General features: G+C 51.0%; 2 protein-coding genes across 2 annotated transcripts; both read right to left on the reverse strand.

Moving 5' to 3' along the window:
- Window positions 1-2,892: 2,892 nt before the first annotated feature.
- Window positions 2,893-6,229, reverse strand: LOC123345496 (zinc finger protein 27-like; the record flags this gene model as incomplete). The annotated part of the gene is made up of 1 exon (XM_044982455.1): window positions 2,893-6,229. A coding segment is annotated over one exon (1,842 nt), but the record flags the coding sequence as incomplete, so codon positions are not given.
- A 3-nt stretch (window positions 6,230-6,232) lies between these two features.
- LOC123345501 (zinc finger protein 300-like) lies at window positions 6,233-9,813 on the reverse strand (the record flags this gene model as incomplete). The annotated part of the gene is made up of 4 exons (XM_044982459.1): window positions 8,196-9,813; window positions 7,549-7,675; window positions 6,812-6,925; window positions 6,233-6,495 (listed from the first exon to the last, which is right to left on the reverse strand). Coding segments are annotated over exons 1-4 (561 nt in total), but the record flags the coding sequence as incomplete, so codon positions are not given.
- Window positions 9,814-14,622: the final 4,809 nt, after the last annotated feature.

Consider the following 14,622-nt stretch of genomic DNA (forward strand, 5'->3'; position numbering starts at 1 on the left):
GGTTTGAGCATTGGCCTGCTAACCCAGGGTTGAGGGGGCCACTTAGGGATCTGAGGCAAAAATTGGTCCTGCTAGTGAAGGCAGGGGGCTGGACTCGATGACCTTTCAAGGTTCCTTCCAGTTTTAGGAGATTGGTATATCTCCAATTATTATTATTATTACTGTCATTGTTCAAACCACACACACAAAAATCTCATGACAAAGGGTTACACAAACATTAAAATAAAATAATATCTAAAAAAGGATGATTCGTGCAAATGACCATTTGTCTCTTGAAATCTGCAGGAAATCTGAGCTACAACCTATCCAACTAAACTAATATCAAATACGTGACCTCACGGCCTTCACGAAGAGAGAAAAACCCACAGGCCAGGGTGGACTATAAAATGATTTCACATTCATAAAGTAAAATCTCAGAGAGTCTTAAGAAATTTATCCATTTTCTTCTGAAGTGGCTAAACCAGCTTCACTTCTCACCTCCTTATTCGGCTGTATGAGTTACAAAAGTTTTAGCATCATCATCATAAAAGAAAGAGAATAAAAGACAATACAACCTTCCCATCTATAAATGATGGACTAAACCTAGAAAAAGCCAGGAAGCAATTTTACCAATAGATGGAAATAGGGCTATAAAATCTGAAGGTCAAACTGTGCTTTGAAGTTCATTGAGATTTCCCTGCCCACTCCCAACTCTGTGACACTTCCTTCTCCAGCACTCAGGCGTCTGACCTAAGACCATAGACATCAAAGCTGTGACTCCTAAGCCTGGAGAGCCAGGGACAGGGCGGTAAGTGACACCTTGGGAGATGGAGGGATAGAACGGAGACAGGTTAAACTTTCCATGGCTGGGACAGAGCCTGCTGTGTTGAGAGTGGAGCATGACAGTGACAGGGGAAGGAGGTTTTAGAGTGGGAGCCGTATTAGTCTATATCCACAAAAAGAATGAGGACTCCTTGTGGCACCTTAGAGACTAACAAATTTATTTGGGCATAAGCTTTCGTGGGCAATGACGCACTTCATCAGATGCATGGAGTGGTGCATACAGTAGGAAGACACACACACACACACACACACAGAGCATGAAAAGATGGAGGTTGCCATACCAACTCTGTGAGACTAATCAACTCAGGTGAGCTATTATGTTTTCCCCTACTGTTACTCACACCGTCTTGTCAACTGTTTGAAATGGGCCATCCTGATTATCACTACACACGTTTTTTTTCTCCTCGTAATAGATCACCTTAATTGATTAGTCTCTTAGAGTTGGCATGGCAACCCCCATCTTTTCATGTTCTCTGTATGTATATCTTCCTCCTGTATGTTCCACTCTATGTATCTGAAGTGGGTTTTAGCCCACAAAAGCTTATGCCCAAATAAAGGTGTTCGTTTCTAAGGTGCCACAAGAACGCCTCATTCTTTTTTTAGGGGAAGGAGGGAATCTCTCACACTCACCCCGTTGCCCTGAAATAGCAGAGAAGCTAAAACACCCCATTTTACTGTCCCTGCTCCCCACTTTTTTAGCATCTAGTTAATTCTGGTGCATAAGGGATAAAATGTACAAACACTAAATGCTTTCCGGCACGGCCTGGTGTAATGCGAGACTATCTGGGAAGGAGAAAGTCTGGCCCCCAAGGGGGAACTCAGGGACTAGCAATCACTCTGCTAATGGGAGATTGGGGTGGGGGGGGGTCAGAAACTGTGTTCCCTGCAGGCTACGCAGTTGCACTGCAGGCTATCGAGGGCCATGGAGGCAGGCAGGGAGGGGCCCCTCTGAAGGTTTAGCCCGGGTCCACTGGAGCTGCAGGGGAGAGGAACCCCTCCCTCAGCCCGGCCCCGGACTACAGGAGCTGCGATGGCTGGGGAGAGGTGCCTCTCACCCAGGGCCGGCTCCAGGCACCAGCCAAGCAAGCTCTTGCTTGGGGCGGCAGATTCTATGGGGCGGCAAAGCCCAAGGCTAGGGCGGCACGTTGTTTCCTGCTCTGGCCGCCCTGTAGGGGGCAGCAGTGTGGAGGAGGGGAGCGACCTGCAGCAAACTCGGCAGGGCAGCCCGCGTCCTTCCCTCCCCGCCGACTGGAGCAGCGCAGAGCCCTCCCGGCAGGCGGCGATCAGGGCCGCGGGGTGAGCACCCCGCTGAAGCCCTCGCCACCCCCTTTTCTCTCTGGCCCCCGCTCCCTCCCCATTAGACCAGGCGTGTACTGCAGCACAGGGAGTCCCCTGGCTCCGGCAGCCCTGGAGGGTTTTGTTTTGTTTTTTCCCCTGCTTTGCCGGCCGCGCCGTTCCCCCCCCCACACCCCGCTTTGCCGCTCCGCAGGTTGTTTTTTTTCACCTGCTTTGCAGCTCCAGCCGTGCAGTGTTTTTTGTTTTGTTTTTCCACCCCGTGCTTTCCCGCTCCGGCTGTGCTGCAGGTTTCTTTTCCCCCCCTGCTTTGCCGTTTCAGCCGCGCCATTTTTTTTGTTCCCCCCACCCTGCTTTACCGCTCCGGCCGCACCGTGGGTTTTTTTTGTTTTTTTTTCCCCCCGTTTTGCTGCTCCGGCGTTGCTGCATTCCTCCCCCCCCCACTTTGCCGTTCCAGACGCGCTGTTTATTTGTTCCCCCTACCCCGCTTTGCCGCTCTGGCCGCACTGTGGGTTTTTGTTTTTTTTTCCCTGCTTTGCCACTCCGGCGCCCCTCCCCTCTTTTTTTTTTTGCTTGGGGCGGCAAAAAAGCCAGAGCCAGCCCTGCTCTCACCTGGCCCCGAGCTGCTGTGGTGAGAGTGGGCTGGGGAGAGTCCTGTCCCCAACGCAGCCTGCAACCCAATTCCCTCATTCCCAGCCCCACCCCACAGGCCTAGCCAGAGCCATCACCCCTCCACACCCAACCCTCTGCCCAGCCCTGAGCCCCCTCCCACTCTCCGAACCCCTTGGCCCCACCCCCACAACATGAATTATCTTCTGTGTGCCAATATGGAGATGATGTGTCACATCCTGGTGCAAAGAACCAAATTCATTCCGCACATGGATGTAAAAGACGAGGGAGCACTGGTCAGAGCACATAAGATGCTCAGAGTGAGTTTACACTAGGAAATCTGGTGGAGGGTCACAGAGATCTGCTGGCTAATCCCCACCACACCTCCTAGCGGAGCCAGAACTTCAGAGGCTGATGCTGCGGAGGCAGAGGTGGGGTCTCCAGGCCTCCCACAAAAGGCCCTGTAGGAACCAGTCCCTCTCAGTGGTGCTGTCTGCATGCAGATGGGCGGGGGCAGAGGGGCTGAGTGAAGAGAGGCAGCACCTCTCTTCCCCTGTCAGTGGACAAGGGAGAGGTTACTAGCACTTTATCTTGTCCTTTTTTCCTGCTGCCCAAAAAAAACAGCGGCACCAGAAGGAGAAACAGGCTGATCATCAGTCGTAAAGTCCTCTTGAGGTGGAGAAGCCTTTTTGCAGTGAGAAGCACGGGTCCAGGCAGTCAGTTCTTGGCATTTTACAGCGGTGTTGGTAGTCAGCAGGACTTGATAAGGGCCTTTCCAGCGTGGAGCCAGGGTGGTCTTTCGCTGATGGACCTTCATGTAGATCCAATTTTCTGGTTTCAGCAAGTGGCAAGGTTGTTCATGTATAATCATTATTGTCGATTAAAAAAAAGGTAGAAAGTCTTGTTCCAACTGTTTATCTTTGGAGCCCTACCTGGAGGAAGAGAGATTCCCTGCCCGGGTGTGCAGTTCCCATCTTGCAATTGTTTAAGAATAAACTGTCTCTGATTTGTTACAACCAACCTAAAAGTAAAAACTCTGTTTTCTTCCACAATTATTGATGCCGTGACTCGGATGGTAACGCCCAGCTCAGCCCGCGGCAGCTACTGCGGACTGTTCCCCTTCGAACCCCAAGGCGCCAATCAAGAGGTAAGAGACCTTCTGAAATCTCTAATGGGGTATCGAAGGAGGACTGCCCGTGGAACCGTCTGTCCCTCTGGGGCTCATGCCATCCGAACTTATTGATTTTGTAACAAAATCAAATGCAGAGAGGTACTGAGGAACTGTTGCCGCTCTCAATAAGATTACTTTGAAGTGATCAGGGCCAGCTCAAGCTTTTTTTGCCACCCCAAGCAAAAAGTGCCGCCCCAGGCACGTGCTTCCTCGTCTGGTGCCTGGAGCCGGCCCTGGAAGTGGTACTGAGGATTTAGTTTTCCCTGACATGTAACAAGGCCTGATTTGAGTCAATTACATGGAAGCTGCTTAACCCTTTTTGTCATGTGTCACAGAAGTTTAGATGCTGTGTGGATTCTCTCATGTTTAATGAGCTGTGATCTCTGTATGAAACTTTTCACACAGTCCAAGCACTTGTGAGGAGTCTCTCTCCTGTGTGGATTCTCCCATGTGGAACGAGGTCTGATCTCCATGTGAAACTTTTCCTACAGTTCAAGCACTTACAGAGTCACTCTCCTGTGTGGATTTTCTGGTGTTTAACCAGGACTGATCTCTGTCTGAATGTTTACCTACAGAGCAAGCACTTGTGGGGGTCTCTCTCCTGTGTGGACTGCCTGATGTTGAACAAGGTGTGACCTCAGTTTGAAACTTTTCCCACAGTCCAAGCACTTGTGGAAGTCTCTCTCCTGCGTGGACTACTTTATGTCTCAGAAGGTCTGACCTCCGTATGAAACCTTTCCCACAGTCCAAGCACTTATGGGGTCTCTCTCCTGTGTGGACTGACTGATGACAAACAAGGTCTGACCTTCTTAGGAAACTTTTCCCACAGTCCAAGCACTTGTGGGGTCTCTCTCCTGTGTGGATTGCCTGATGTCGAACAAGGTTTGACCTTTTTATGAAACTTTTCTCACAGTCCACACACTTGTGGGGTCTCTCTCCTGTGTGGACTGACTGATGACAAACAAGGTCTGACCTTCGTATGAAACTTTTCCCACAGTCCAAGCACTTGTGGGGTCTCTCTCCTGTGTGGACTGACTGATGATAAACAAGGTCTGACCTTCTTAGGAAACTTTTCCCACAGTAAACACACTTGTGGGGTCTCTCTCCTGTGTGGACTGACTGATGACAAACAAGGTCTGACCTTCGTATGAAACTTTTCCCACAGTCCAAGCACTTGTGGGGTCTCTCTCCTGTGTGGACTGACTGATGATAAACAAGGTCTGACCTTCTTAGGAAACTTTCCCCACAGTCCAAGCACTTGTGAGGTCTCTCTCCTGTGTGGATTGCCTGATGTTGAACAAGCTGTGACCTCCCTATGAAACTTTTCCCACAGTCCAAGCACATATGGAGTCCCACTCCTGTGTGGATTGCCTGATGATAAACGAATTCTGACCTTCGTATGAAACTTTTCCCACAGTCCAAGCACTTATGGGGTCTCGCTCCTGTGTGGACTGACTGATGACAAACAAGGTCTGACCTTCTTAGGAAACTTTTCCCACAGTCCAAGCACTTATGGGGTCTCTCTCCTGTGTGGATTGCCTGATGTCGAACAAGGTTTGACCTTCTTCTGAAACTTTTCTCACAGTCCACGCACTTGTGGGGTCTCTCTCCTGTGTGGACTGACTGATGACAAACAAGGACTGACTTTCGTATGAAACTTTCCCCACAGTCCAAGCACTTGTGGGGTCTCTCTCCTGTGTGGACTGCCTGATGATAAACAAGGTCTGACCTCTGTATGAAACTTTTCCCACAGTCCAAGCACTTGTGGGGTCTCTCTCCTGTGTGGATTGCCTGATGTTTAACAAGGTGAGACCTTTGCTTGAAATTTTTCCCACAGTCCAAGCACTTATGTGGCCTTTCTCCTGTGTGGGTTTGCTGATGATTAACAAGTGCCGACCTACATGTGAAACTTTTCGCACAGTGTAAGCACTTATGAGATCTCTCTTCTGTGTGGACTGCCTGATGTTTAACGAGGTCTGACCTAGGTATGAAACTTTTCCCACAGTCTAAGCACTTGTGGGGTCTATCTCCTGTGTGAATTGCCTGATGTTGAACAAGGTGTGACCTGTGTTTGAATCTTTTCCCACAGTCCAAGCACTTGTGGGATCTATCTCCTGTGTGAATTGACTGATGTTGAACAAGGTGTGACCTCTGTTTGAATCTTTTCCCACAGTCCAAGCACTTGTGGGGTCTCGCTCCAGTGTGGATTGCCAGATGTTGAACAAGGTATGACCTCTGTATGAAACTTTTCCCACAGTCCAAGCACTTGTGGGGTCTCGCTCCTGTGTGGATTGCCTGATGTTGAACAAGGTTTGACCTTCTTATGAAACTTTTCCCACAGTCCAAGCACTTGTTGGGTCTCTCTCCTGTGTGGATTTCCTGATGTTTAACAAGGTGTGACCTTTGCATGAAACTTTTCCCACACTCAAAGCACTTATGGGGTCTCTCTCCTGTATGGCTTTTGTTAAGTGACTTTTGTGCTGACTTTGGACTGAAATATTTCCCTTCAGCTCCTCCCACAAAGGTCTCCTGTGGTTGCACTTCTCCAGGAACTTCCTGATGATTCTCCTCCTCCTCATTCTCATTCCCTCGCTCAGCACCTGCTGGGAGAGAGACAATCCAGACAGGAGTCATTGTGCTTGGAAGAAAGAGGAATAGCATCGAGGGAAAACCCAACAGAGAGACTGAGCAATTGGATTCTGCCTCCACATCCCACCCAAACACTCAAAGTGAAGGAGAAATGGGAAGGAAACTGCTGCAGCTAAGAGGATGGGTGGAAAGGCTTGAGCGATATTTGCTGACTACAGCCCTGTCCTGGCTGAAATGAGGAAGAACTGAGGGTACTTACTCACACCATATTTGGGGATTCTCAACTTTTTCCTTCACTCCCTAGATGGTTTCTGTGTCAGTCCTCACCTGTATGGGTGCATCTCGGAAGCCTTCTTTCCTCACAGGCCTGGAGATCGGGCACCCAAGGCTCTTCCCCTTGCTCCAGGCGGGCAATAAGCTCAGGTTTGGCAAGGGGAAATCCTGTGCAGGGGGTGAAATCAGACCAGATCAGGGTACATGGAGCATTGGTGGAGTATTTGTCACTAAGGACATTCCGTGAGTGGAACCTGTCCCTGTGCTCTGCTGGAGGAACGTGGCATCCAAGAGGATGGGAACATGGTCACTGGGCCCACTTGCGCAGAGGAAGTTGTCTGGGGAGGTGAGTTGAATTATTACTACACCCTCACTAGGCGTTCCCAGGATCTCTGCACTCTGGGGGCCTTGCTGACTCACACACAGCTCTGGACTTAAACCCCTGCCTCTTTCTACACCTGCAGAGCCCAGAGCCCTCCCCTGGTCTGGAGCTAGTCCCAACGAGGGAGGTGAACAGGGATTGTGTGTGCAGCCAAGAAACAACACAGACAGGACAATGCTGGATTTATGCCCCTTTGAAAGGTGGCATGGGGGGATGGTTTGGTTGTCCACTGGGTTTTGACACCCATGTTCCACTGGAGAGGGCACAGAGATGCAAGTCTCTCTCACATGGCAGCTGTGCATTATGGAACCCACTCACCTCTGATCTAACTGACTGAGGAAGAACCTGAACACATTCAGATACTTAAGTCCCACGGCTTCTAATAACAGAGTGGACGGGAAGGCCTTACCCAGAGAGGTCACCATTTCATAGGTCTCCTGCATGACATCCCTGTAAAGGGATCTCTGAGCAGGGTCCAGCAGAGCTCCCTGCCCCTGGGTGAAATACACAGCCACCTCCTCGAAGGTCACCAGCATCTGAAACAACAAGAGTCCCTCCCTCAGCACCTGCTGCCCCAGATACAATCCCACTAGTCACGGGAAGGGGAAAAAAATGTGAAGCTCTGGGAGGGCCAGACTGGCAGAATCCCACCCCCACCCAGCTCAGAGGCTTCAGGGTGGGAAGAAGGTGAGCGCTCCCTGCCCCCCACATCAGACGGAGCAGGGCTGGGATTTCTTATTTCCCACATGCCTGCCAGCCACAGCCTGACATGGGAAGCAGAGCTCTGAGCCGGGGACAGGGACAGGAATCCCAACAGCTTCCCTTCGTATTTCACAGCAGCCTCAGGCCAGTGGGTCCAGACTCCAGCACTGGGAGTCTGGAAAATGTTCCCAGGCCTGCCTACGGGGTTGATTCCTGTTTGAGAAATGGGGGAATGTCCCCTCTCCCCTCCCCCGCCTCGAATGGGCCTACTCAGAAAATCAGCAGGTTTCTCACACCCTGTCTCCTCTCTGCCTCTCCCTCACCCCGCCCAGTAGCTCCCTGAAAATCTCCTACCTGAGCTGGCTCCATCACAGCCATTTCCCTTCCCAGTCTCCTGGAAGACGGGACCATCTGGAGCGAAATGTGGACGTGATTCCTCAGTCTGTCGGGGTGAGAGGAGCAATGGAGGAGGTTACAGAAGGGGCTTCAGTCCATGTCACCCGCAGATTCCCATGGAAGAAACAGAGTCTTCACTCTTGTGTTTGTTAGCAGCAAGTCAGAGGCAGTTTATTTCAAGCAATTGCAGGGGGAGCCTACGGAGAAGGGGGGGTTCCCTTTCTTAGGCAGGTCTCCAAAGTACAACAGTTTAAAGCACATATTTATAGGTTCCCCTCACATATATCAATGGATACAGCTGAATCTTGTTATACATTTTCCTTCCCATTCTTATCTGAAAGCAAGGTTAGAAAACAGCTTCCCATGTCGTTTCCCCATCCGCCTCGCACAATCCCCGCTTCTACAAATCTCGTGACCTTAGGGTTAGGGTTAGCCTTGTCGTGGAAAAACGACCACGCGTTGTGTTTGGATCAGAACAGCCTGAGGCCTTTGATTGATTACCAGCGCACAGGGGCGGACCGCTATTGTTATTTCCTTACTAGAAATATTGCAAAATCAATATAAATTAGAGCAAACTTAAATTCTTCCCATGTTAGGCCTCTCCTGGTATTTACTGTCTGTCCTTTTGCGGTTAAACGGTGACCGTGAAGGATATGGCACAATTGTTTTTGGCTAGGGGACTGTTGGATACTTTCCACTGCCTCCTCTGTGCCCTCATTTCAGCGAGCTGACCTTGGCAGCTCGACATGAGGCTTGGGCCTATAAGGTTTGGATGCCACTGGATTTTCCCTTACAAGGGGTTTGGGGTGCAGACTGCGGTGGGGAGAGGACACCCCCCCAGCCCTCTCTCACCGCAGCAGCTCGGGGCCGGGTGAGAGGCACCTCTCCCCAGCCACGGCAGCTGCTGTGGTCCTGAGCCGGGCTGAGGGAGGGGTTCCTCTCTCCAGCAGCTCTGGTGGACCTGGGTAGAGCCTGGGGAGGGGATTTTTTCCATTCTGACTCCTTCTGCCCCTTGTACACAGAAACAAGCAGGATCTTAGTTCAAGGCCTGTAAGCAAGCTTGACCAAACTCAGGCCCTTGTCTTAAGTTTAAGGCCGGCTAAATTTTCCCTCACAGCCTGTCTTCTGCTCTGTCTCTTAAAAACACTAAGATGGCTGCTGCAAATCCCCTTTTCCCACTTCCATATTCCCCCGAGGCTCTTCAGACCCTTCCCGTAACAGCAACTCTGAGCCAAATGCTAGAAAAAGAAAAGGAAAAAAAGGGGCCACTTTGGGGGATTTCCCCACACTGCCCTGTAAACTCCTCTCCCTGAGGAACAGCCGGAGCCCTCTGGTGGCTTCTCCTGAAGAACGAGCTTCCCTGGACTCCCCCAGCAGCCCCCAGGGACAGGCAGACAAAGGCTGATTCCATTGGCCCATCCACTCTCCCTACCGGCCAGAATCAGCAGTGACTCCGGTGTGGTTGAGATCTGAATCCTGCAGGAAAATCAGACCAGGGCCCCGGGCAGACCCCAAAACTCATGAGACACAGATCCCACCAGCACGGGGGTGTCTGACAATACATAGGGTGACCAGATGTCCCGATTTTATAGGGATGGTCCCGATTTTTGGGTCTTTTTCATACATAGGCTCCTATCACCCCCCACCTCCTGTCCTGATTTTTCACACTTGCTGTCTGGTCACCCTAGACAATAACACACTGGGACCGCCCCATCCCAGCCTGCCCCCCCGCAGCCCCCGCACCCGCCTCCTGCCTCCATCCCGCCCCATTCCCAGCCTGCCCCCCGCAGCCCCAGCACCCGCCTCCGGCCCCCACCCCGCTCTCCCGCCTGCCCTCACCCCCTGCACCTCTTTAGCCTCCGCCCCCTGCAGCCCGGGGGTGCCGGGGGGGTGCGGGTCTCTCTCACCTTCCCTCCGAGCGGGGCCCCCCGGGGCAGGGGCCGGGCCGGGCTGGGGGCTCTGCCCTGGGAGAGGCTCCTGGGGGGGGGGGGAGCAGCGGGAAGGGCCCTGCTGGAGATTCCCCTCTCCCGGCTGCAGCCAGGGCTCCGGGCTCCCAGCACCAGCCGCCCCCCGGGGCTCGGGGATCTCGCCAGGAGCCTGGGAGCCAGAGTCACCGCAGCGGCTGCGAGTCACTTCCTGCTGCCGGGCCGGAGCCCAGCGCTCGCTGCCCGGAGCCGCCTCCCGGCTGCTCCTGGGTCCTAGCGCTCAAGCCGGCTCCATGCAGCATCTCTGGGCGCGTGTTACCAGCACTGGGTGACCAGACAGCAAGTGTGAAAAATCAGGAGGGGATGGGGGGTAATAGGCACCTATAGAAGACAAAGCCCCAAACAGCGGGACTGTCCCTATACAATTGGGACATCTGGTCACCCTACCAGCACTGGTGCAAAAGTTGGAGCTGGCTGGGCTGGCTGAGCCAGACTTGTGGGAGAGAGAAGCGGGAGAGGTGCAGATGGACAATGGGGCAGCTCGGAACAGCTGCTCCCTCCGGGGGCACCAGTCTGCTCCCCAGAAAGCCCCAGCACATTCCCTGCTGGCATAGGTGTGGCCTTCTGCTGGCACCAGTGGGTGCTCGACCCCCCCCTTACCCCAACCCCATTCCAACCCCTTCGCAGAAGTGCCCACCCCAATTCCACCCCCTTCCTGACCCTATTCCAACCCCTTCCCCAAATCCCTGTCCTGGACCCACCTCCTCCCCTGAGCACGCCACTGTTCCACTCCTCCCCCTCCCTCCCAGAGCTTTTACACCACAAAACAGCTGTTTTGCGGCAGCAAGTGCTGAGAGGAGAAGCGGGAATGCGGTGCGCTCAGGGGAGGAGGCGGAGGCGAGGTGAGCTGGGGCAGGGAGCTTGGCTGCCCGTGGGTGCAGAGCACCCTCCAATTTTTCCCCATGGGTGCTCCAGCCCTAGAGCACCCATGGAGTCAGCGCCTATGGCTGCTAGCTCACTGAATCAGACAAAGACACTCCCCCACCCCCCCGCCCATTGCCCTTTTTCCTTCCAACCTGGCTCACCCCAGCCATCCCCAGCCTGGTTCCTCCTCCTCCACTCCACAGAGTCCCATGCCCGGCTCTACCAAGCTCGGCTCCAACCCCCCTCTTCCCAGCTTCCAGAGCCTGTTCCCAGCCTTGCTCAACCCCCCTGCTGGGTTTCACTCCCCCGGCCCTGCTCACTCACAAGCTACAAACTTTTGCTCCTGGCGCTGGCTGGTCTCATAGGGCCCCAACCACAGGCAGGGAGGGGCTCCGCACAGCTCTGAGCTCCCGGGAGTTGGTGAGGGGGATCCTGGGTAGAGCCAGAGCCCTCAGCCAACCAGCTGAAGGAATAATTCAATTCCAGAGGAAGGAAACAGGGTCACTGAGCCCCCTTGGGAGACGCAGGCAATGTTGGGATATGTACCTATATAACCCATCTATCCATGTAACATGTTAAAGTTCTTGCGACCTAGTGTGGCTGGAGTGTGTTTCAACATCAGTGCATGATTTGCAGTTTGGCAACCAAAGCGAGAACTGAAGGGAGAATTGGTCAAAAAGAACGGTTTATAAAAAACAGTTTTGTCATGTCCCTGGAAAAAAATGAAGAATCGGCAAGAAAGGAAATAACACCAGCGGGACGGCTTTAAAACTGTGTAAGAATTGGAGGAAATGGCACCCCTTGGATTCTGGCTTCCTGCCCAAGACTGGCTCCTTGGAGTTGCATATGAAGGCCCAGGACAACAGAGACTCCTCCTCCTCCTCCATATAATAAAGGGTTCCACACTAAAGGGTTCCACAAACTCATAGACCTTCCAAAGAGAATGTGATATGGCTGGGAGTCAGTATCCAATCCATCATTGCTCCAGATGGGTGCCAACACCATCGATAATTTATTGTCCCAACCTTTGCCAGTGACGTGCACCACTTTGCGAAGGGCTTGCTTGATAGTCTGATCCATCCTTTCTACTGCCCCTGACGATTGAGGATGGTGGGGGATAGGTACTGTAGCTTTACTCCTAAGGTTTTAATATTTTTATAATTACTTTTCCTATAAAATGTGCTCCATCCTCTGAACCAATTACTTTTGGAGTCCCATATCTAATAAACAGTACTTTCCACAACTTCTTGGCGGTGGTCTCTGCAGAATGATTCCTGGTGGAAATTGCCTCCGCCCAGCCACAAAAAGAATCTATTATAACTAATAAATACTGATTCCCTCTTTGGATCTTAATATAATCAACCTGTATTCTACTCCATGGCCCTGCAAGTCTTTGGTGCCACAAGGGTCCCACATTCGGTGGTATATTCCCATCTGCTGCACACCTTATGCAGTTTTTAACCAAATTTTCTACCTCTCGCACCTTAGGCCGTATTCCAAACTGGTTTTACCTTAAAAGAGAGTATTTTCTATTCCTCGGTAGGCCATAGATTGACACAGGTTAATGATCTCTTCTCTTTAAAGTTTCTCAGGTACCCACTTTTCCTCTCCTGTTTTCTTATTCACTGCAGAACCCCCTTTCATACTCCAGGTTCCTCATCTTTAGGTTCAGCCTCCTGTTTTATGGAGCTCTGGACCCTTTAAATCACTACCCAAATACCGGGGCTCCCGGCTGCTCCTGCTACCCTGGGGCTCTGGCAGCAGGACTCTGGCAGCGATTTAAAGGGCCAGGGGCTCTGGCCGCCGCTACCGCAGCAGAGCCCTGGGCCCTTTACATTGCTGCCAGAGCCCCGGGGCTCCTGGCCGCTGCCGCAGCTCCCACCATAATTTAAAGAGCCTGAGGCTCCCAGCCACTGCTACGGCAGCCGGAGTCCCAGGCCCTTTAATTCTCAGTGTAAAGGGCCCAGGGATTTAAAGATCCCACCAATTCTGGTTGAGGCCCCTCCCCCTGCTCAGGACTCCGGCATATCGCTAAGTCCTTTAAGTTACTTTTACCCCTGACCATTGGGAAGGAAACAGACGCATGCGGGGAAGGCTGGCGGCAGAACCTGAAGTCTCAAATCCCAGGGGGAGTTCAGGATTTAGCTGAAGCTGAAGCAGTTGAGGATGTTGGTTGGTTCCTCTTCTCTGCTTTGCCCTGCTCAGCTTCCCTTTCAGGATCAGGATGATGAAAGTCCACTGCTTCCCAGGGAGAATAAAAATCCATGACATTAAAAAAAAAAAATCAAGAAAATCAGACTTCTGTTATTTAAATCGGATTTTTTTCCTCAAAAACCCTTTTATCTAAAGATAGTTGTAATTGAGCTATAATGTATCCCATGGAATAGGGATTGTAAATTCTAATTCTATAGTATGAGACAATAGACATGTCTTGTTTAAGAAAAGTTTTGTCAATGAGTTCCTACAGTTCATACGTTAACGACCCAGTCTTATGGGGATCCACAGGCTTCTGTACACATTACTTAGGTTAATTTTTTTAGACTCAGTGTTCAGTCTAGAAGATACCATCAGAGATGCTTAGTTTTCCAGTTCTCAAACTGTGGCTTTGTCTCTCCAGAGGTAACATGCTTGTTAACAGCAAAAATGTTTTACAATAAATTAATATATAGATGGGAGAAATAACAGACCTCACCTCTATTGTCCCTTTGCAAATTTGGGTACATAGAGTCAATCCCTTACCTCTCTCAAAAAGTGCAAAGTTTCAAAAAGTTGAATGAATAGAAGACTGTTGGAGGCGTAATAGATATGGACAGGGAAAAGAAGTCTGGAGAGACATGTGAGAAGCGAGGGACATCTGCTTTTCTGATACAATATTATATATTTGCTGTTGAAGAAAAAAATCCAGAATACTTAACATTGTTATTTTAGTTAAATAAAACAATTTAAATGTCTGTTTGGTGATGTTCTCCTCCTAATACAACATGGCACGAATGGAATAACCAAACAATGAAATAAAATGAAATTAAATAAATCAAACATTCATTGTCTGATATAGCTGTAAAACTCATCTAAAAAATGAAACCTACATCTCTCTCTGCATTCTGAAGAATACGTATTAAGGTTATAACAACCAACAAGAATACATTTTTATGTAGAAAACCATGATTAAATCGAGTCTTCCTGACTAGTGATTTAAATCAAATCCACCCTGCTGCTTCCCTGTGTGAACAACAAACCCCTCCACGCTCTGCTCACACACAGCCACCAGCCTTCAAAGTCACTCCTGGCTGCACTGCACTGAGGGCGACTAGCCAGACACTCAGGAATTACCAAACGACTCAGCAACATCAGCCACATTTCGACTCCCAGCCTTGCGCCCCAGGAATGTGCATCTTGGACAGCTCAGTCTGGTCACTGGGCTGGACAAACTCAGTCATTAGTGGGTCACCTCCACAGAGGGGCCGGATTAGGCCACAGCCTTGTTCTCTCCAGTCAAATCCCCCAAACATTTCAATGAAAACAATCAGGTCCAGACA

The sequence above is a fragment of the Mauremys mutica genome, chromosome 12 (genome assembly GCF_020497125.1).
Source record: "Mauremys mutica isolate MM-2020 ecotype Southern chromosome 12, ASM2049712v1, whole genome shotgun sequence".
In the NCBI taxonomy this organism is placed as follows: Eukaryota; Metazoa; Chordata; order Testudines; family Geoemydidae; genus Mauremys; species Mauremys mutica.